Source organism: Anguilla rostrata, chromosome 1 (assembly GCF_018555375.3).
Source record: "Anguilla rostrata isolate EN2019 chromosome 1, ASM1855537v3, whole genome shotgun sequence".
Taxonomy (NCBI): Eukaryota; Metazoa; Chordata; class Actinopteri; order Anguilliformes; family Anguillidae; genus Anguilla; species Anguilla rostrata.
Genome location: NC_057933.1, coordinates 18304595 through 18328662, shown reverse-complemented (window position 1 = coordinate 18328662; position 24068 = coordinate 18304595). Strand labels below are relative to the sequence as shown.

Genomic DNA, 24068 nt, shown 5'->3' with positions numbered 1-24068 from the left:
GCTCTTACAGTTAGCACCAAAGTGAATTACTTCAGCCAAAGTGTCTAGAAGCTCACTGAAGAGGCGAATAATCCATGCAGGACCGCAAGCAAAATGAGCGTGCAATTCTAACGCAAACGTCCTCGCCACACAACCCAGCTTTGTCATTCAACATTTTTGACACGTCCAAGAATTGCTTAATAAAGCTTTCATTACCTTAGCAACAAAATAACGCTTGTCCACTCCTCTTTATTTTACTTCCCTTAGCAACAAGCAAAAGACAGGTTCATAATTTAATTGGCTTGAGGAGAAAAAAAAATAGGTAAAAGCTATGAAGAGGCGAAAGCTGGCACAGGGGTTTGGTCGCTGCAGTACTCCTCTTCACCAGTCCGGTTTGCCCAGGGTGGGTGGGTGGTGTGGAGCGGAGTGGTCAGGCAGGAAGATCCTTGCATGTGCCTGTCTGTGTGTGTGCGCGCGCGCGCGTATGAGCGTGTGCAAGAAGAGAGAGAGAGGTGGTTGGAGTATGTCTCTTTCACTGTCTCTGCGCAGTCACAAAGCCCTCTGAGGGAAGAGAGCAGGGATTTTATACAGGCAGACAGGCAGAGAGAGTGAGAGTGAGGAAGAAGAGGGGAGAGAGGGGGGAGAGAGGGGGGGAGAGAGGGAGGAGGAGAGGAGAGGGAGACAGCAAGAAAGAGAGAGTGAGTGAGAGAGAGAGGGAGACAGAGAGAGCAAGAAAGGGAGAGAGAGGAGGGGATTGGGGGAGAGGAGAGGGAGACAGAGAGAGAGCAAGACAGAGAAAGAGAGAGAGAGAGAGATACTGGGACGCTCAGGGAGAAAGAAAAGAGGGCAGGGGTTCCTGAACATATTACAGCAGCGCCCACTGATGCTGAAAGAAAGAATATTTTTTTTCATAGGAAAATGAAAATGACGATTCAGGCCAAGTTTTACATCCTGGACAGCAGCACAGCAGGATAAAACATGAGACAAATAACAGAGACTTATGATGTAAAAAAAAAAAAAAAAATTTTAAATCTGCATAATCGCCTGGGGGAAGAATAAAAAAACATTCTGATAATTAAGATAGTGAATACAAAAACCCTGACGCTCAAACATTGTGTCTCACACATGGCACGTGTACACTGAGCTAGAGCATGCTGTAAAAATAGAGCCCCACAGTTATCCACAAAACATCAGATCTGCGTGCCAGTACTACAGGCTGTTCAAAAAACATCAGCCAATGCTATTGTACAGTACTACTGTGTTTGTACTATCAGTAGCACAACACATAGCATTAGTGTTAGATTGCCACGCTTGCAAATTAACATGCACACACACTGACAGGACTACATGGATATATCACCGGTTTTGTCACTGAATAATGGAGTTAATTTCTCTTAATTTAGTATTATATTGTTAGTTATATTCAGACACTGCAGTTAGTATGGGCATTAGAGCTAATGAAATGTACTCCGTCTTTCCTCCTGTCTATTAGTGTGTGTGTGTGTGTGTGTGTGTGTGCTGTATGCTGTGTGGTGCATGCGTGCGTTTTGCTAAGGAGATGATCCAGGACCACTGAAGCTGAAATGGCAAACCAAAATGGCTGAAGTAATTTGTTATTTCTGTATTTCTAAAAATGAGTTCTCAAATTCCCCAGAGAAATTTCTTCTCTGGCACATACACATGAGCACACACGCACATACACACACACGTACACACACGCACACACACACGCACGTGCGCGCATAGACACACACACAGAGCAAGTTTGCATCAGAATGCTCTTCTACAAATGGCTATATTTCACTGCTCATGTAGAACACAAAATGGTGAAATAAACTGTTATCCTGCTGCAGCTGTTTTTCCCCTTCAGCACCCTGGACAGCACATACTTTGTCTAAACTGCACCTTTGAGGTTATCCATTCCTTTTTTTCCAAAGCATTGCACTTACACACAAGTTCCTTTTTGAAATTCCAGTATTTCTAGCTAGCAACCTTGATTTTTCTAAAGAGAACCTTGTGATAAAAGCAAAAAATCAACCACCAGTCGGAAAGCTACAGTCAACTAGAAAAACTATTCATAGTTGGTCGACAACTTCAAATGAACACCATATAGTTTCCTATTTCACAAATTAATTTCTATTGTTTACCCAGGATGGTGCTGTAACCAAGAACACTAGTTTTCTGTAAGTAACATGACTAATACAATAACTTGTCACTGACAAACCTTAAACTGTACATCGTACCATGCGGCATTTGTTGTAAATACAGCGCTGTCAGAGATGGTCACTGAGGACATGTGACAGCTGTCAGACTCCCACCAGTGGGGATCCACTGTGGATTGGGCTCCCGTGGCGGACCTCATTACTGTCCAGTGGGGGGGCTGTGGGGGCCATCACAGGAGCCAGGAAGTTGGGGGCACCAAGTGGAGCCAGTCTGAACCCCAGCCACAGTGCTATTAAGAGAACAGCCACACACCGATCTGTAAAATGTTATACTACTGTACTGCATTATGAAAGGGTACACAGTAAATGTCATAAAATAACAATGAATTTGCACTTCGTCCGGGTACACATCATTATTGTTTATAAAAACCCTGAAACAAACATGAAAGAAATCAATGTGTAATTTCTATGGTGCCTGTTGTAATTAGCTAATGTTTTTTTTTTTTTTTTAATCATAAATACATAGTTATTAGTTCTCAAATATCACAATATTGTTTTTTAAAACATAGGTAAATTAAATTCTGATTAAGTAAATCAGACAATTTGTCAGAAATAAATGCCCATTAAAGTATTGCACCTAATTGACTATTTTCAATATCATTTTTTTATTTATTTAAATTATTCATGAAATTATATATTGAATTGTAATGTTAAAACATGCCAGCTAACAGTGTCTACATCCACTGCATCAATAACTATTACATCTGTTGTTGGCTGAGATAAGTTGGTAGTGTGCGAAGCTCAGCCAAAGCTTCTTCATTAATCCTACACTGATGAGAGGAAGAAAGCAGCTTCAGTAAACAGAAAACATTACACATATTTGGCTCATGTATGAAAGTACATACTACAAAGTACATAGTATATTCAGTAGTTGTGTTTCTGTGTTCATTTCCCATTGAAACTTTTAAAAACTCAGTTATAATTTATACAAAAAAATGTCTATTTATAAGAGCTCGCTACACAAATCCTGGAGCAAACACAGCAATATGAATAGAAACTCAAAGTTTCTACCCGGGAGGAGGTTGACACATCATCCCAAGTGTAACACGCCAAGAGGCTGAGACAGCAGCAGACCTCCCTCTCAAATCTACAGGCGAAGAGGCCAATTTATTTAGCATTATCATGCTCCTAGCTCTGACGCGGTCTCGCTCACCACGGTAGCTGGAATCACATGGAACTTCCTGATCAAAGGGGCGGCATCCTCATTGAAATACAAGAAAACAGTTTTTTTACCCTTTATTTTTTAACCCTTTGATGGTTAGCTCAACCACATTTTACACATACATTTCATAGTTTCTTTTTTTTCCCTTGGCATGCTAGTTAAAGGTGCGCTAGTCCAGAGAAAATTTGAGGCCAAACTACACCAAAACAGCTGAAATTGATGAGATTGCATGAGAATGTTTAATTGATTCAAGCCCACAGAGAACAGCCATATAATTGATTAAAGTCTCCAGAGATACATGGAAACCAGGATGGGGAGGCAGATGAAAGATAAAATACTGCTCATTGCAGCCAAGGCACACAATGTAGAAATCTCACTGGGAAATACAAATCTTGCAAAGAAATCCCATTAGTTTTTCCCCCCACACTATTTTAACCCGGGACCACGCCACCATACATCTTCACTCAGCACTGCAACAGTACTGTTGTGGCTGGAAATCCTACTAATAACAAGTAACAACATCATAGCCCTGTGAACCTAAGATCTTTCAATGTCTCTGAGCACAATGGGAGCTGTCGCCCTTGTCTTTAACGGAACTGCAAAATCGCTGGACTGTGTGGCTGCCATCAATGCACCATGCAATCAAAAAAAGAGCTTTAGTTGTGCTTTGCTAATCCAGTGAAAGACATACGAATTAGAGAGCAAAACTCCAGCTTTTTGGGAGTGATTCATTTGTGATCGGTTTTTCTGGGAGTCATCAAAGTTGTTATTCTTCTATTGTTGTCCTTTCTGCAAGTGGAGGATGGCCTGAAAATGTTCCCATTTCCTTGAGCACTCTAGTTTAATGCAAAATATTACCAACAGCCAAACTGTTTACATGCTTTGTATAGGTAACAGAGCCAAATACTGAGGAAAACAGTTACAGTATGTTTTAATATAAAATACAGTTGTAGTGTCTATATAAAAACCACACCTGCACTGTGCTGTGTAATACGAGAGAGGGAGAATTGAGAGGAAAAAAAAGAATTCCCCCATTCCACAACCCACACTTGGACACCAGTGTCTCGTAAAATTTTTGAAACGGACCCAAATAGAAGAGCTAAGACAGAGAAAAACGAAGCCAAATCTGGGGTAAAGGGACTCATCTGACAGGGTGATCCATCACAAACAATTCTGTCACGCTTCAGACTGTGCAACACATTAGCTGAGGGGGGAAGACTGATGAGAATTCTCATCCCATTTTTCCTAAAATAAAACACAGTCATTAAGCACAGATTCTCCGCGTATCTCTTCCAGTTTCTTTTAACAAGCCACTGGTGTTCCAAAATTGCCTCTATTATTGGCATCACCAGACTGCTGTGCCTATTGGAGAATGGCAAGTGAGGGCATCTCTTGGCATGGTGACTGCAAGGCCAGAGGCAATGCTCTCTCTCTCTCTCTCTCTCTCTCTCTCTCTCCAGTGTGGAACATGGAGACTGAGAGCCAAACAGGATTATAGTACTTTTGAGAGCAGAACTGTAATCTTAAAGAGAGGGTCTAGTGGGAAGTATCAAAGGCAAAGTATCCAAGTATCAAGACTCATATTCAGTTCTCTTATCAGGGAGCAAAAGCATCATTCATTCTTCTTCTGTTCACATGGTCAGTGAAGCCATCCCATCCTAGACTGTCCTTAAGCCTTTCCTGTCCCACCCCATGTGGTCTCATCTTCTCCCTCACCATCATTCGAGTCATCCTCCTGCTTCAATTAGTCATGTCTAATGCATCTCAATTAGCCATTCAAAGCAGCAGCTCATTCCCTATGCAAACGCTAGAACAGGAAGTGGAATATGAGTGGCAACTGTATCACTAACAGAGACTGATTACTTCAGGAAGAGAGTGAACATTTGAGTGTCCTGATCAATACTGCTTGATGCCTCCCCAGAGAAGATACATTATCAGTCAATATATAAACTTCTAGCCTACGGAATCTCTGAGCACTGGAAGAACAGATAATGAGCCTCCCAGTCAACTCCCTCCATTGTCCCTCCATTACATGATGTCACAATCGTGGCTGACACACTCATTTGGATCATGTCCTCACGTTATTATTCCTTTACAGTTCAGGGCCAGACTCTTCTTATTGTCGGCAGCCTTCAGATCCTCCACCAGAATCCTTATTTTGACAGGCTGGCAGAAACACAGCAATATAGTCTCTCTCCTGTCAGAATTGATGGCCTTTATTCCATTCCCACTTGGCGTGTCCTCGGCTAAAGTATCTTTAAAAGTAACAAATGCAATGTAGAAAGAACTGGAGGGCAGAGGTCCACTGCTGTGGCAAAACAGCTGTCATCTCACCGAGGCTTTCCCTGGACCCCGCCTTGCCCTGACACAGAGGACGGAATACCGAATCAGAGCGGGGCTGACAAGCCAGTTAAAGTAAGTGGTGGAGAGGCACCTTTACACAGCGCATAAGCAGGCTTCAACCAGTTTTCAATTCTAAATTAAAGCTCCTGCTCCCCCAAAGTCCCCAAACTGCACACCAATTTTTTCTGCAATGTGGGTCAAATATTCTCTCTCCAATAAACACAGAACAGTGTTTTATCAGACGTGAATCAACACTCAGACCAAAATGTCAAACTATATGCATTGAAGTTATAAAAATAATTGAATTCAAATTTTATGATTCAACTAGAATTCCATGAATGCAGGTGCTGTTCCTTGTATTTACTAAACTTTTATGTAAATTTTCTTAAATGAAAGTCTGAGAGTCTATTTTTCATAACAAAGAAATAATTAATGGTGATGCAAAAGGATCAGTAGTATTAGCTGGGGATGGAGAGGCTCATTCAGCAATATATCCCCACCTGACTGTACAAGAGAGACCCCACTAATGAAACAGGTGTCAGTGACCTTAGCTTTTTATAAAAGCTTTAAAAAAAGGTTCCATAACTTACTTTAAGGCCCACCATGGTTATAAGAAACCAATGTCCAAATTATGACTTCATTATATTTCATAGATTTACATAAACATTAAGTTATTTAATACAATTTGAACCTTCACCGATTACACTAATGATAATATTACCAGGGGTGTGTAAACTTTGCAATATTTATTTAATCTGAAAGTCGAAAATATGTAATAAAGGATGCATGAAAATGTAAACAAAATATTCTTAAAGGGAAAATATGTTTTTCATTTGGCTGAGCATCCCCAGGAACTCTTTCATTATCTCAGTTCAAATACCCAACTATGCAGAAATTAAATCTGACACAAACCCCCAAATGCATTTTCCCTTCTTTATTCCTACTCTCTGCTGATTGAACAAAATGACTGAGCTTGCTGGGGACCAGGGACAAAGAGAAGCAGTGCCAAAGTGATTGTTCCCTCTTCCAAAATTCAATTAAATAACCTCTCCATAGAAATGAATGATTAATTAATTAAAGACAACAACCTGAACAAGCTTTGTTGCTGTTGTTACTGACGCCCAGTCCAGATCAAGTTACTCTCAATAATCCGCTGGTGAGAGGAATTTTCGTATTCAGACAGAGAGAGAAAAAACAAGAAGCGAAAGGGAAATTTCAATGTCACTGAGATGATTCTGTATCATAAATTTGGACAGTTGGAATTGCTTAAAATGCTTTTGCTTTTATAGCAGAGTACACCTTTATGTATTCATTGGGCCAACCAGCGCATGTAACCCATACCATCAATGCCCAAGACCAGGGTCTGCAACCTATACCATCAATGCTAAAGACCAGGGCCGGGAACCAAGACCATCAATGCGCAAGACCAGGGATTGTAACCTATACCATCAATGCTGAAGACTAGGGCATGCAACTCATGCCATCAATGCTCAAGACCAGGGCATACAACCTATACTACCCCCTGCTGAAAACCAGGCACACAGCCTATACCATCGAGTGCTTATAACTGGCTGTTTCAAGCATCCCTTTCATTCAGCCCTAACCATAGTTTGAAAAAAAGGTAGAGACAAGCCCCCAACCCTTTGTACTCCTGCAGCTGCTTGCAAAGCAATGACCCACAGAGCAGTTAACACCTCCTCACGCGTATGACATCTGGCAAATGCACCATTACAGCTTCCTGTACGTTACTTAAGTGCAAAAGCAAATCTAATCAGCATTAAACAAGGCAGGCGTAATATGCATTAATGCTGAATTATTGAAAGGCCCCTATTCACTGTGGCTCTTTGGTGGTGAAATATTAATCTATCCCGGGGTCACCACATTTGACATGAAACATCCTGTGATCACGGACAGCACTTCAGCACCAGATTCAACAACTTATTGATGAGCTCCCATCACTTCCTGTCAATTTCCACCCAGTCTTATCTGTTAAATGGGTTTTAATCATAGGGGTTGGGTGGAGGAGGGGGAGCTCATCCTGGAGTGGTTGAGCCTGACTTACAATATTCTGCAACAGAATCGAAGTTTTACCATATCCTCTTCACCCAAGGGTGATGAGCTTGGAAATTCGGATTATGATTGACTGATCCATTGCCCTGTAGAACCTTACTTTAATCCTGTAACTGACAGCCATGAGATCCCAATGTAGAAGAGTGGTCAGCTATACCATATACAACGTTCAATGAGGATAACATACTGGAGAAGATAGCCCAAAGGAGGATAAGTATTCAAAAACTCTCCCAATGAAGACACTCATCCACAGATGAATCACTCCATTCATAGAAACCATTGTTTATGAAAACAAAAGCCATGATGATGTAGAAGGATGCATTTTTAATTTAATGCAAAGACCACATGAAGCCCCTGCTATGCTAGCAAATATCACAGCCTGTTCTTCTTGAAAACTGATGAACTCACTAGCAAATGTTTGATTACAAATGGCAGCTCAGACTCCACTCTTATGAAATACTATGAAGTTTGCAGTTGAAGATAATGTCCCCAATGTTTCAGACAATTTTTGAAATCTTTTCCTATAAAAATTAATAACCCAGTCATGACCATGGGTTTATTGACTGATTTAAGGCAACAGCTATCAATAATACAGTGTAATAATGAGTTCAGAGTATGCAACTTAACTCTCTATAGCACTAGTACGATACAGGGCCTGCAAAAAAAATAACGTTTCATGACATTTCACAAGCATAAACATTACAGATGTCACATATTCTCCTCCAACATAAACAGCAATGATGAGGTTAATGGAGCACTCCTTAAAATATGAGAAAGAAAATACCGCCCAAATAATCCTAGAGTTTATTGTACGGAAATGATGTTGTCAAAAATGGCTAACTGCAGTGCATGGATAGCACTTTCGGAAAAGGTGGTGCCCCTGAGCAACATACCGACCCATTTCCCATTGAGCTATGCGTGCATGTGCTGTTGCGGAGGTCCACCATCCTAGTTCACTTCTAAGAGTGATCCCTTGTGTCCAGATAACATGGCCTCCAGCATCCTCCAGACACAATCCCAGAGGCTACCCATGAGCCCCCTTTTCACCCTAACAAAAGGAACAATTGAAGATTAAAGTGCTTTCCAGCTAACTCCTATACACTAGAGTCTCACTGCCCAGGGCTTGTCGAGCACAAATATGCATGCAGTCCGTGCAATGGTAAAACAGAGCAAAAGATGAAACTCTGATCTCCGCCAATGGGTATTCATAACATCCCCTCACATGAAATAAAATGAGTACAAAGAAGGGAGATCGCGTGTATACGTCTTCTGTCAGAGGCTAGTAAGGAAAGCTAGCAAGGCTATCTAGGGGATCCACTACACACTGACAGCTGAGTTTTAAACCGTCTGTATTACCAGCAGTTGTCCTGCCCATAAAAGCTTTAAAATGCCAAATAAGATAATCAGATGTATAGTTGAAACCACTTGTGGGAGGCAGGGTATGCCATTTAGAAGCTTAAGAGAGTGAGTGCTTAAACACAGTAGCTGCTAAAAGATTGCCTTGAAATGGCAACCGGATCAAAGCTGCTTTCAACAAAATGGGCACACCAGGGAGATATACATGTATCCTACTTGTGGAACAGCAGGGAAACCATTTAGAATAAAAATCTATATTTTTACAATCACAGTAAATCACACGGCAAAAAAGCGGCTGTTTTTTCATGTAAGCATCTGACCATATAATTCAGAAAGAACATATTTCAGAGTGCACTACAAATGAGAAAATTTGATTTTAAAAAAGTCTTTGTTTTTCCATACAGTTGCAACATAAACAGTCATCAGAATTATAATGTGATTTAAACTATAGTGAACTGAGGGGGTGACAGCATACGACAGGCATTTGGGGGCATTGCTTTGGATTTAGGGGGCACGCTTTCCTGTGAATATGCATGCCTGTGTGAGAAAGGGGGACAAGGGAGGGTAGGAGAAATTATATTGACTGCTGTGCACAACTATCAGCTAATCTATTCCCCGCTTTAATCGAAGTGTCAACATGCATGAGTGTTATTTTATTGCATTAGAACAACTCCCCAGTCCCAACTACAAAAATATTGGGTTTTCTAATCCACCAAAGCACATTTGTTCTCCGGTTGCATAGAAAGAGGCATTTTTTTATTTTTGTCATTCATGTCCCAAGTCAACAGTTTGCCTGCCACGACCCGACATCTTTCAAGTTACAGCAAGCTGTGCAGAGAGTACTGCTGGCAAATAGCTCAGGCATTGCTCTCCACTTGCGAGAAATGTTTTAAATGAAAACAGTTGGCATTAACGTTTGACTTTTACAATGGCAGGAACAGATAAAAATAGACATTTGCAGACCCAGTGCATCACTAAAGACTCAGGTTATATGGGTGGAAAAGACAGCAGACAGAGTACAAACCAAAAACCGTAGTCCTGATCTCTTCATTCCTACAGCATTCAATGCCCATAATCATCTGAGCATGTGTGAGTATTATTAATTGATGTGAACAAAAATGCGGGAATGAGCATTTTAGATTTTAAACGGCTACCATTTTTAAAAAATTACATTCAAACTATTTATCAGTTGTCTAGGTCAGTGGGTCTCAAACTCGATCCTGGGGCACCACTCTGTATGCTGGTTTTCGTTCCAACCACAATTGCAAACCCAGAATTTTAACAAGCTGTTAATTTTATTTAAGAATTTTTTTTTTTTATGTTTAGAGGGTTTATTTACACTCTTATGCCACATTATACCAGAAAGAGCAATGCATGTCCTGAAGAATAAATGTCCCATATTTACATTATGCTATACTGCAGACCATTATATGAAGAGATAAATATATATTTTAATTGATCATATTAAAGACTTGAATAAATAGGCTCCAAATTGATGAAACTATGACACATGGCCATAAAAAATATGCATTTCGCAGATAATGAAGATTTCGAAGCAAAGCAAATGATAATGACCAAACCTGTAGTGTTAATAAGTTTCAGAAAAGAAATTATAAAATAATTTAAACATGTGTTCAGCAACCTAAGGAAGAGGCTACTGAGTCACCTCAGGCTTTAATTTAGTTTAAATCAATTACCTCTTTTTATGTAATTCTTTGCTATAAGGCAGAATACACACAATGAAAACATAGGACTTTTATTATTTATGGCATGCATAGCTTTTTCATAACATGGTTTATGTGGTTATGTAATCCCTCTAAACATGAAAAGCACCCAATTAAGAAAATTTAACACCTAGGTATCTGGGATTGCAACTGTGCTTGGACCAAAAACCAACAGGTCGAGTTAAATAAAATCAGTTAAACTCAGTGATCGAGCGTCAATAGTACTACAACAGCTAATTGATGTTCAAATTGCAATGATTCACTGGCCAAATTACCAGAACGTGTATAAATGTGTATAAAACAATGGAGGATGTACCTACCAATTTTTAATTTTTTTTTTAATAGATGAAAAAACCAACTGTTTAGACAGGGTGCCAAAATAAGTCCGCAATGCTCCAATGCAATTAAATGTGTTTATTTATGCTACAGTAACTGTATGGTCAGCAGAATGCGCTACGTAGCCATACGGAGACAGAGGGAGTCAGAGGGGCTGTAGATTAAATGCCTCACTGTAAAATATTGTTGTCACTTTTCGGGCACATAGGAGAGAAACAACGAAAAACAAAGAAAACACACACCTAACTCTTATGTAGGCTATATGACTGAGCTGTGTTTTGTGCATAGGGAAATACGATTGAGAGATAAAATCCTATGAGGAAATAAATATTTGATATCATACTTCGATGCACTCCGTTTGTCGATAAATCACACTAAAACTAGGATTGACCAGGTCTGAGTATGAGGCACCGTCAAATGTTGCAGAAATCCTGCACATTGTGTTTGCAGTTTGATGTCCACCTAAGCACATTCCATCGAACAAAATAGCCCAATCCTACCGCAAATAAATGTTTTGTAGCAGAAATATTAGTTAAAAGTAAATGTGTCTTTATATTACATGCGAAATTACGGTAGGCTAGGTATTACAATACTGCAGCATGCTCTGTAAACAGAAGGCTTGGAGGCTTATCTCCCCATCCGTCTCTCACTCTAAACTGGACAGCAGATCGCTTATTGTTTGGACACGATGCATTTAGTCAAAACCGTTTACCATGAATCCACCCATTTTGCAACAACTGGAGACTTACTAGCAATTGAGATTACCGCTGAGATTTTCCGGTTTGAACCGGTCGCAATCTTGTAGTGTGAATGGGAATTTACGATACATCCGAGCAAATTTAAGGCTCCTGGCCTCCTGTGCGCGCCAGTCCAGTATGGCAGTTTTGCCTGGACTTAGATAGTTCATATTAGGTTGATTAAAAGTGTGTCTGCTTAAACTTGCACGTGCAGTGGCTGCATTACTAAAATTACAGCCTTCCGCCTTAATCAGTGGGGAAAATCCACGTGGTGCCACCTGGTGACCATTTGAAGTAGACGGAATTAAATCGTGAAGAGGTGGCCTGTGTGCTCATCTGAATGAAAAGATATGTATTTGGCCCCTTTTTAACCTTACCGATCGCTGTCTGAATTATCATCATACACATGACCGGACATTTAAAAAGTCCTTCAGGAACTTTCAGAACTACAAACAGTAACAACACAACTATAGAAACGTCTGATAATCCAGGGCTCTACGATAACTTTTTTCCCCCAAGGAGCACACTAATGCATCTTAATTAGTAGATGTGCTCTTAAATTATTTTGCAGTTAGCATACATAAATTTTCAGGAGCAAATTCTCCTAAAATGGGAGCATTGTAGAGCCCGGTCATCAGATCTTTTCTGGAGCTGTTCTCATTTCTTTATTTTTCCCATTTGAATGTTTCCATTTCCTTTGGCTTTAAATGGTACTGTGTTCTGTGCAATGCTTGCGTGTTTTAAAATCAATAGATTCACTGTATTCATAGTCCATCCAGCACTTTTTCTCACAACATAAGCTCTTCTTTCATGTTTGCTTACAAGTGATCAATACATATTTACTCCCTTCTGTAAGAAGTGCCTTGGCATCTTGGGCCCTGGGATTCTTTTCAGGCATTTATCTCTTGCAGTAATCCTGGAAGGAGAACAGAAGATTATGGCTCTTCACTCTCACCCCTCTGCTATATTTATAAATCCACCACATTGATTAATGCAGAAAGAGGCTTCTACTGGAATGCATGAACAACAGAGATTGAGTTCCCCCATGAATACAAATTCCTTAGGAGTCCCATGGGAGAACGTGGTACAATATGCATTACGATGGTAATGATGGTAGGTAAAACATTGTGGGGTGTTACTCTACAGTACCTCTGCACATTTTCTTAAAATAACTTCTGAAATATTGTGAAATATTTGGAATTCAAAAGGTTTTCATGAGAGTATTTATCTGTATCTGCCAAGTACAATCTCACAATTTTCTTTTTGTATGTGCTGCTGCATGCCCACCCTTGGGTCTCAGAAGATTAACTGGCTTTTAAGCTCTAAGATGTCCTATTTAATAGCTGTGAGTCAGCCTTTTCAGTGCCTCAATGGAGGGAATCTAATGACAGCGTGGCTGTTGTAGAAACGCTCCTGCATTGACGTCATGTATGCATACGGGCCTTGATATGCAAGGCACAGATGACACGATCGGGGGCCAGGTCGTCCTCATTACCACACCAACAGATTCTCAGGCTCATCAGAAAGGGTCGCCATGGCACTCGGATGGGGAAGATGTTGCTAGGGAACCACATCAGCATCCATAGAGGACCACAACTTTGCCATCCTTGTCACTACATGCTGTGGCCTTTCTTGCTTGAGATCCCCTGGTGATGAGTACAATATTTTTGGAGACATGACCTCAGATCCTGTGGTCCACATGTACAAAGCATGGTTTAATGATGGATGTAGTATTGTACAGAGCAAATGGGGGCCCCTGAAGCTATAGTCTGTCTGTGCACCAATATGAGGAGCACTACATGTGGTGAATTACAGAATGGTAATTTGGCCTTTTGAGACCTACTTCAGCAAGCTTTATAAATCCTGTAACTATGGTAATTATGAGAGAAGGTATCACAAAGTCCTTAAGAAGAGGTAATACAGAAGAAATAGTGACTTAAACGTAATTTTGAACCTGAAAATAAGACGAACTGTGGCGTGCGTTAGTATCAAGGTCAAACTGTAGATCAATGTACAGTCTGCAACATTGGATATTGTCTGACCTACACACTCCCAAGTACCAAAACGCCACACACTATGTTCACAATGTGTCAGACCTCCCAAGATAGGAACCTTTAAGACAGTGCTCTCAAACTCGTTGCCATGGAGGGCCGTGTGTATGCAGGTTTTCCTTCCAACCAATTAATGCTGCCTTAATTGAGTCCAATTACTCATTCAGTCATATGCATTTAACTGCATTGAAGCACAGAAAATAAGCAAGTTTTTATTTAGACAATGCGGGTCACCATAGACGTCGGGGCACCATTATGCGCAAACCTGCATCCCTAATTATACAATCAAGATTTGAGACTGGAATAAAAACCAGCATACACACTGCCCTCCATGGCACTGAGTTTGAGACCACTTATTTAAGATCTGTAGAAAAAGTCTCTACATAAAAAGTGCATGAACAGTGTTGGTGGCGAATGTGTTAATCCCCTAATCAAGACCCCCCCCACTCCCCCCCTCCGGTGGAGAGCATTGGGAGCCTTTGAAAATACCAGATCTTCGCTGAGTTCAACTGATTACTCACAGCATGGTGTCATTTTTAAGAAGCCGCTTTGGAGAAAGTGCCAGAGGATAAGAAAAAGGATAAAATACCATGAATGTGTGTAGTAACTCATTAACAGAAAAAAATGCCGTATTTGCCAATTCATGTATCGTCTTCGGCGAAAATTGCAACAAAAAAAAAGTCTCTTTGCAGGCTGCAAGCAAGACCTTTCATGTCAACCACACGTCAAAAAAGGTCAGCACTTTGTTTTCATTTTTTTAAGAAACTTTAATACTGTGATCACTGCAAATTTACTGGTTTTTAATCTCTACATTTTACAAAATAAAATCATAGAATATGTAAACAGTACTTTGTTAATTATATTCTTTTAAATGTGCATATAATTCGTAAGATTTTCATAAGACATTTTCACTCGGGGGAAAGTCTAGAGAAAGGCAGCACAGACATAACGAGAGGAAAGCCAAAGACCCAGAAACCACTGCGGCCACTACAACTCTTCAGAAAAGGAGGAAAACTCATTTTAAAAACTACAACAGCACAAGTGGTTCAGCACAATAATGCTCTGGGAATAACCGATTCAATCGTTTGTACAAAACCGTTGATGTGCAAAGGAAACAGAAGCAATTAAACATTCACATTTCATCAGCTGTTTTTCCCCCTCAATTGTCATTTCAATGAAACAAAAATAAAATCCAGAATTCTGTCAAGCGCACTGGGACAGCAAGAACATGGTGAAACAGCCTGGCGGCGAATTATTAATTATTAAATTTGAAGATCCCCAAACCGTTTCAAGCTCACTCGATGGACATGCGCCCACACTCACAGAGATCACTCATTCAATGGGCCTTCCTTTCTCTTCCTGGAAAGAGAACGTGACGTAACGTGCGCTCGTTTTGTCATCGCGGCTGTAGACCAATCACGTTCCCGGGTCCTGACGAAGAGCTGACGAGGCCCAGTGACACGTTGCGTGCCGATATGAAAGAAACTGCCGTGAGGCCTTCAAATTTCCAACGATTCCTAGAATAGAACCAATAACCGCAGCTTCTCTTACAGCAGCCGGGCCTTTTCACTGTTCCGTAGGGTTCCCTTAAGCTGCCATTCAAAGCTGCAGTCCACGCGGCCACAGGCACATGCTGAAAGTGCAGAAATGCACTCGTTTAGCATTCGTTTCGCCTACAAAGCAGTTGCCAAAGTGTAGATCATTAGAACCAACTGAGAATCAATCACCTACCGACTACAGCATTTACTTTCTGAAATGACAGGCTCACATGGAAAGCGACGTTTGGTCTACGACTACCGACTCGCTCAAAAAAAATTTCATTATAGTCAGGTGAGGCGGGAGCAGGAACGTCTTCACTCAGCAGATGACTTGTTTGTCTCGAAGATATATCGCCGGACGCGGTATTGCTGGCTTGTGTGATGAGTCATCCGTCCCTCTGCCCCCTGTGTACACCGTCTCTCCCTCTCTCCTTCCGTCCTTCCTTCCTTCCTTCCTTCTCTCCTTCCCCTGTCCCACCCGGCTGCTCTCTGCACCAGCACGTCATGTAATGGCCCTTTTTTTCTTGGAAAAAAAAAAAAAAAAACAGCAAAAATGGCGCGCCGATCCACCCTGGTTCTGGGTAGAACGAGGCGCTGGTCAGCGCTGGCTTTACTGCACGTGACGTACGACATCATTTCCACTTTAACCCCAGAGGGGAGGGGTCATCCTTCAAAAGGCTATTTTCTCTCTCCCTGCTGCTATAAAGTAGTGGCGATACATGTAGCTCCCCTGCGGCTAGCACAGAGAGTGCGACCCCTTCAGAGTGAATACCCCTAATGCGCGGTCATAAACACGAGCACGTTGTTCCCTCGGTGTCAGAACAGACAGTTCTGAGCCGGCCCGCTAAATTAAAGGCTAATTCATGAAGATATACGACCACCTGTGGTTTACGAATATGAAGCATGTGTGAGAAGGACTGATTTCCTCTTTCCTGTCTTATACCCCTTAAAACCAATAGGTGGCACTGTAGATAAAGAAAGCTATAAAATGGCACAGAGTGCAATCTTTTAAGACAATAAAAACATACAAAGCATCACCACAATAACAGCGATGAAATAACACCAGAAAGGGTTACTTAAATCATAGGAATGGTCCTCCTAAATAACCTACTGTACACACCGTAACTTTACACCGTTATGCTGTGTGCATATTTTCTATTATTAAAAAAAATAAATTAACCAAACTAAATTCCACAATTTCAAATCAATCAATTTCCCATATATTTGAAATGCACATTCCAAAAGTTGTTAGGACAAAGAACGGCTAGCCTCGTTCACTTCAGTACATGATTTCACAAACTCAAGATGTCCGATCACTTTATTTGAAGTGGTCAACGGTTTTATTAGAAACGAGCACAACTTAAGTATTTAACAAAGGAATCTAACTTTCCTTTTTTACTGAACAAAAAAACAAATACAAAAACTAGAAGCTCATTTCTATTGCTCTGGAAGATTTGTACTATTCAATTACTTACATACACTTGCTTATTAACATGTTATGGCACCCCAATACAATGTATTTTTTTTTCTCCCACACTTCAAAATCAAATAAGCCAACTGAAATATTAACATGCCAAGGGCATTCTGGGAAAGATGATCCATTATACGCTGTCACCTGACATTTCGGCCAGCGTGGCGCCGGCCACGTCACCCCACAGAAATGCGCTGGGGTTCGCCGAAACATCTCTCCCATCCAGTCCCCTTTACACACGTCTCAAACCGTACTTTTCACGTTAATGCGGATCGATTACTAAAACAAATATACATTAATAAACCATATTTAAAATGTTGGTGGAAGCCAGAGGACCTGCGGACCTGTGGGGAGGGGTCTGGGTACGAACGGACAAGCAACCGACGTCAACTGACCGTTTTATCGGAGAGAAAGCCAGTCTGGGCGAGAGAGAAAGGCGTGCTGTCGTTTCTAAACCTTGAATTAGACGTTCCTGACATCTGTCAGCGCGAGGTCCTGACGGTCTTTATCTACGAGCGCGCGGTTCAGGAAGCGGCAAGGACAGACCGGGAGCAGGCCGCGCCGCGCCGACGCCCCCGCACGCCCCGCTGCGCCCCGGGGGAGAGCGAGCGGGCCGACCGCTGTGCCCGCCGTGCGGGCGGCGGAACGGAGAGAGCGGGCACGGCGTGCACACCGCCGATAGGATCGGCTCGGGAGCGAACTGGACGTGCACGGAATGACCAAGCGAGGAGGTCGCGCGCAGAGCGCTCCTGCGGCAACAACAGGAAATTAAGGAACTGTTACAGCGGTCACGTCCTGCCACGGGCGGCGGGTGGGTGGGTGGAGGGGGGGGACTGGGGGGGGGGGGGTCAGGGTCGGTTTTGCGCGACCGGCGGGCTCCTCGTCAGAAAGGAAGGGGGGGGGGGGGTGCTGATTGAGCTGTACACAGGCCCGGCAAACAGGGTACGACTGGAATGTCTTCAGGCGTGCGCTGGTCCCTAAGGGGCGTGGCCTCCGGAGGAGGAGGAAGAGGAGGAGGAAGAGGTGGCCGGAGCCGGCTCAGTTCATGTCGATGGTGTTGAACACCCACTCGGTGAACTTCTTCAGCTTGGCCGAGGCGTTCTGGGACTCCTCCTGCAGCCGCTGGTTGTCCTCCCGCAGGGACTGGATCTGGGCCTGCAGCACAGCCTTGTCCTCCTTCTCCTGAGGGACAGACACAAAGGCAGCGGTGAACCCACCTCTTTGACAGTACACCTGTGCATCCAGCACACTCTCTCTCAACATTGCTACATGTACAGATGAACATCCTTATAGGTACAGAAATGTATTGGAATACAGTAAAAGCATGGCTTTGTTGTAAAGGTACAAACATGTTGCACAGTGTCACACTGAAGGAGAAAGATCAGTATATTCGTATAACCCAAAGTAAAAGAGATACCGAAGAGTGACAGCAAATCTTAACACAGTGCTACGCAATACAGGCGGGTCTGGATTTATGGACCCAACCGCACATTGTCACCGCCGCAATTCAAAGAGCTGTCACACACGACTACGCCGCTCGCCACTGTGTTAACAACTCTCCTTCTGTGCTCTAGAATAGCAGCTGTGTGGAGGAATGAACATGTGTGTGTGTGAGAGTCAGTGCGTGTGTGTCTGTGTGTGTGTGTGGGGGGGGGGGGGTTGGGGGGGGTCGCAGAAAAATCCCAGCATGCTACGGGATTCAATTTTGCTGTATCCCAAACAACAAAAGCGGCTTGTAGAGCGCAGTCTCGCTCCAGCAGTGGGAGGGTGATGGTCTCGCACTGTTCGCAGCGGAGCTGAGATTAGAGGGGCCGGGCTGAGCGTGCCGGAACGCTAACGCAGGGAACGGGAGCGGGGCGCCTGGCATGGGGCGTGACCGCAGGGCCGAGCGGTGGAGGGGGGGGGCGGCGGGGCGCTCTCTCTCTCACCTTCTGCAGGTCCTCCTGCAGCAGCCTGACCATGGACTCCAGCTGACTGACCTTCCCCAGCAGACCGGCAGGGACCTCACTGTGGGGGGGGACAAACGGACAAACACACACACACACACACACACACAGACACACACACAGCTAAGCACGTCTGCTGAGAGTGTAAATAATAAAGGCCCATCCCGTAAATAAATAATGAAAGCTGACGTGTGAGCTCTCCTGTTACCCTGGTAATGGAGCCTTTCCTCTACAGAGGATTGGCTTTCTAAACACACAGGGATCCCTTCATTCCTGAATGGGGAATACACATACACATACAATCAAACTGCTACTTAATCCTAAGGCTGGTCCAAACGTTGCTGGAGGCGTGGTATGCAGTTCCATTCACCTCATCTGATAATGTTAAATTTGTGAATAGGATGCAGGTTTGTCACTGGTGACAGAGCTATGTGAGCATTGTCTAAAAAATTTCTTATATCTGTGCTTCAATGCAGTTAAACGCATATGGCTGAATGAGTAATTGGACTCAATTAAGGCAGCATTAATTGGTTGGAATGAAAACCTGCATACACACGGCCCTCCATGGCAACGAGTTTGACACCACTGCCTTAAGGTGTAAGATCACAATATGTGATTGCAATGTTCTTTTCTGAACATTCTATTGCTGATGTAACAGCCACTACTGGAAATTGAAAGCAATGGAGTTTGAGAACACACATAATTCAGAAAAAGCATTCCAAAAAAATTTGCTCTTCAAAGAGTTAAATGTGGACCACCTTAAGCCTTTGATGAGTTAAACAAGATTTACGTATATATAGATCAGTGCCTGACAGAATCTCTGTGGAACTTGCAAGCACATTGTACAGAGGAGCATACCCAAGGGAGGGGCGAGGCTGCGGGGTGGCCTGAGGCTCAGCATGCTGGGAGTTGGAGTCTGTGCTCTCTGGCCTGTGGTTCACATCTTTAGCAGCTAAGAGGGAGGCTCTCTGGTCTGTGCAGGCAGAAAGAGAGAAAGAGAATAAGTGTTGCTTCTTCTGGCGCTCCTCATGGGTCACACAGGCTGCGGACACGGCGACGCCCCACGCGCTGCCCTGGCCGTCTCCTCACCCTCGAAGGCCTTGGCGGCGTCCACCAGGTGGCACCAGTCCAGGCCGGAGTCGGCGTCGGTGTCCGGGAGGGGCATGAGGCCTGGGTCCTGCTGCGGCTGCCTCTGCCGGTCCTGCAGCTCCGAGAGGGACGTCTCCGAGGCCGAGAGGTCACCTGGGGGTCAGGAAGCAAGGGGGTGAGCTTAGGGTTCCTCATCAACCAAGCTGACAAGCAGGGTTAAAATGTTCTGCGATCACACAGTATTTTGTGATTGTTTTTTTGTTGTTGTGTTAGCTCATTTTCACACTCCTTTTGAGGGAGATAATTTTTTCCCCACTGTCCACGGGTGAAATGGAGTAACATTTACTGTCTCACATATTCCAAACCCACATAGTGGCAGTCTGTGCAGTTCCCAGTTACTGCCAGCAGAGGACGGACGTTGTTCACTGTTAAAGCCACTAAGGGTAAAACACACCGTTTCTTCACAGTAATGTAACACATCCTAGAAAATTCTGACAGTATACTACAGTCATATATGTCTGCTATAAATATACACATAAGTACACTAGTACACACAGTATAGCACACATATCCTGGCTATCTGTAGCCACAGTGCTGCGCCGCTGTGAGTGAGTGTGGTGTAAGCGGTGTTAGCGCTAGGCCCCCACCGTGCAGCTTGGCCCCCAGCGCGTAAGGGGGCCGGCGGAGGGCCACGCCGCGGACCGTGGGCGAGCGCGGCACCGTGGAGCAGGTGAAGAGCGCCTCGCTGGGCAGGGCCGGCTCCACCCTGAAGGACGGGTCCCGCTGCCCGCTGTAGATGCTCTCGTCCGATAGGGTGCGGTGCAGCGAGCGCCGGCCGGGGGCGGAGCCAGAGAAGGAGGGCTGAGGGAGGGAGAAGGGCAACGTCACACAGGATCACGCCGTGACAGTCAGCCACCTCAGCACTCAAACCCTAACAAACTGTTAGTTTCGGAACCTTCCGAAATGACCCCCAAGCAAAAGCTCAATGTAGAGAAATACTTTTTAAATAAAGTTAATTTGGTTCTGATGGCAATTATTCTTAGCTGTCTGCAAATGCAAAATAACAACAGTACTTAGCCAGTATTTCATTAGCTGACTTCAGCCATTTTAATACAATGCGTGAAGTTAGTGAGCGGAGTCTGCATGTTCTCCACATGTCCGCGTGGGTTTCCTCCAGGCACTCCGGTTTCCAGTCCAAAGAGACATGTTGGTTAGGTTGGGGGGGGGGTACCTTGTGCTCCTTGCTGGTGGGAGGGGGACTGTCCAGGGCGATGAGTTTCTTCAGGTCCTCCTCCACGGTGGACTTGGTGAGGCGCTGTGGAGACTGCAGGTCCCTCATGGTGGCTTTGAGCTGCGGCTGCCTCACCTCCGGCCCGTCGCTCTGGTGCCTCCTGCAGGACGAAGCCCGTCAGTGCGCCTTTCACACAACAGGGCTCACCGAGACAGAGTAGCAACAAACACGTCTGTCTACTTTTCCGATGAATAACACACATCTCAAACACTGCGAGGAAGACCTAATTGACTGTTTTGTTTTATTTAAAATTTCAAATCACCATTTTACACCAATATTTATTATTATCATTATAATAATTTTATTATTATTCCCCACTTCTATTTTTACCCAGCACCTCTGCCTTACTTTATCAGCACTCGCTGGTACAAGCTATCTATTTGGGAGAGCCCAGACAAGCATGTGCTCTCCTCTGAAGAGCGTGGTGTCAGGTGTCACTTCTTATCTCTGCAGTTTGAAAGTGTGGCACAGAGGCGGAGGAGGCGCTTCACATGCTGCTCGACAGGCAGACCTTCAGGCGCCCGGTGGACTGGATGACGCCATTTTCCAGGCTGACTGAACCCTTCCCACCATGGAGTGGTGTGAGAGCACGTTTATGAACAGTGCCTTAACAGGATGAGCCACCCAGCAGCCCGTTACTTACTACTACTACTACTAGTACTACTATCACTACTCCTACCACCACTACTACTACTACAACTACAACTACTACTAGTAGTACAAGTAGAACTTACTACTACTACTACAACTAATACTATAGCCGCGTTTCCACCAAAATTACCCGGAACTTTCAGTCCCAGGAACTACTTTACCAGGAACTAAAAGGTTCCTTCAGCCAATGGTTGTCTGCGTTTCCACCGGGGTCTAAAGTCCCGCGAAGATTAGGCAAATTAGCCCACTGACGTATGAAAAAGCGACGTTGTCGTCGGTCCATCTGTCATATGATTTCTTCTGTAACCCCATACTATCACCGAAGTAGCCTACATTATTTTCTAATAACCGGGACATCCCGGAGGGGTTTATTCCACGTATATACAACGGGTTACCAACAATGACTATATATGGTTACTTTTGTATTTATTGATTTTTATCGATTTAATCACATGGAATTGAAATATTATTCTGCCGCTTCAAATTTTGCCGCTGTCAAGCAAAACTGTCGTTGGTAGTTGAACTTGGACCGTTATGCAACAAATAGGATATAACAGACCAATAGTCAGATTGTAACGGTTTTATATATCCTCTCAAACACATTCATTATGTTTTTATGAGAACATTCGCTTTCATGTCTTGACATCCGAAGCGACAGAATGCATTCACATTTCCAATATAGGCTAACTGGCAACAACAGCAGAAAACATGCACACGTTGTAAACAATTTGCTGTTTGATTACTTTCTCATCGTCAATTCCATATAGGCTAATCGCAAAATGACAAGAATAGAACGAAAACTCGGACTTGCGTGAAAATTTAAATTAGTAGTGGTACAGCCACCGTTTGTTTTCCTTCGAAGTTACTGCTAGCCGAGCAGCGAAGTGTGCCCTCCAGATGCGAACCATGCACCATAAATTAGTCCATAGTCTTCCTGGTCTTTTTGTGGAATTGAAGAATGGCAGAGTAAAATTACGGCAGTCTGAAAAAGCTAAAGGTACGATTACTAGAATTAACCTGTTATTTTACCCTGACAAAAAGTGCGGAAGGTGATTTCCAGTTTGCTTTTAATGTATCACCAATGTGAATTACGCAGAACTACCGCATACCTCACATAACTGTATCAAACGTTTTGAGTCAATTACAACGGGCTAAGAAAATCCGGAAGAAAATATTCAGCAACCGAATTAATCCGTTTGAATGTTTTAGTACGTAATATGCTGTCCCAGCACGAATGCTTAGCATTTTATAAAACGAATACTAAAGCAAGAAAAGAACAGAAGAGCACACGTTATAATTCCAAGACGTTGGCAGGCTATAACCAAAAGTAGGCTACTGCGCCGCATAACATACAAGTTTGATTTGAAGTTATTATGAAAATAAATTGGTTTGCGCCTGCATATTTTCAAACATGGCGCCTGAAAATAGACACAAAAAAATCCCGTGAGTACTCGACCAATCAGAAATGTTCAGCGCTGCAAGCTCAACCCAAAAGGTTCCTGTACTTTCGGAAAGTACTACCCCCCGAGCAGGAACCTTTTGGGGGGTAAAACAAAGCCCCCAGAACTAAATTTAGACCCTAGTTCCTGCGGTGGAAACGCACTGAGTTCCTCAAAAGGTTCCTAGTTCCGGGGTATAGTTCCTGCGGTGGAAACGCGGCTTTTGACTACTAGTACTACAACTAGTACTACAACTTACTACTACTACCATTACCACTGTCACTGTCACTACCCTGAGCACTTTAAATAAACTCATGTATACAAGTTAATGAGTTCTATGTGTCAATTTTACACAAAAGAGATGGTACTTGACCATTAGCAACACAAACGTTTAGCAGAGATATTTAATATTATTCTGATAATCATGCCAGAGAGGTGTAACGAGAACTGAAGCAGTGGCACTCAATGTGAGTGGATTGGGTTTAGCAAATACATCCCAGATCAACACCTGCAACACTGCGACAGCTGCTTATTTTTAGCTATCGGTGAAGCATTTAAACTCTTTTTGTGCACATGCTCCCAACGGACATGTGCTGAGAATGGGTCCTTTACAGTGAAGGAGGGCCATAAATGCTACCCACTTGTGTTGAGCTATCCACAGTA

The 24068-nt window shown here is 43.3% G+C and overlaps 2 protein-coding genes across 11 annotated transcripts in view; both read right to left on the bottom strand.

Annotated features, from left to right (window-relative positions):
• The window catches only part of LOC135250654 (regulator of G-protein signaling 6), a 101071-nt gene extending 88734 nt beyond the window's left edge, over positions 1-12337 (bottom strand). Inside the window, exon 1 of one of the 4 annotated variants that reach the window (XM_064327200.1) lies at positions 11942-12337. The gene's annotated coding sequence lies outside the window, so the exon portion shown is untranslated. Of the gene's footprint in view, positions 1-195; positions 595-11941 lie in introns of those variants that run through there. The other 3 variants (XM_064327209.1, XM_064327185.1, XM_064327192.1) reach the window with 3 other exon arrangements.
• Positions 12338-16049: 3712 nt separating this feature from the next.
• LOC135250612 (signal-induced proliferation-associated 1-like protein 1) overlaps positions 16050-24068 on the bottom strand; it is an 85826-nt gene continuing 77807 nt past the window's right edge. For all 7 annotated transcript variants that reach the window (XM_064327151.1, XM_064327133.1, XM_064327155.1 and 4 more), the window contains 6 exons: positions 21256-21415; positions 20672-20885; positions 20025-20177; positions 19794-19908; positions 18918-18996; positions 16050-18171 (listed from right to left, as the gene is read on the bottom strand). In XM_064327151.1, coding sequence (XP_064183221.1) covers positions 18028-18171; positions 18918-18996; positions 19794-19908; positions 20025-20177; positions 20672-20885; positions 21256-21415 — 865 coding nt within the window. In that variant the 3' untranslated portion in view covers positions 16050-18027. The remainder of the gene's footprint in view (positions 18172-18917; positions 18997-19793; positions 19909-20024; positions 20178-20671; positions 20886-21255; positions 21416-24068) is intronic.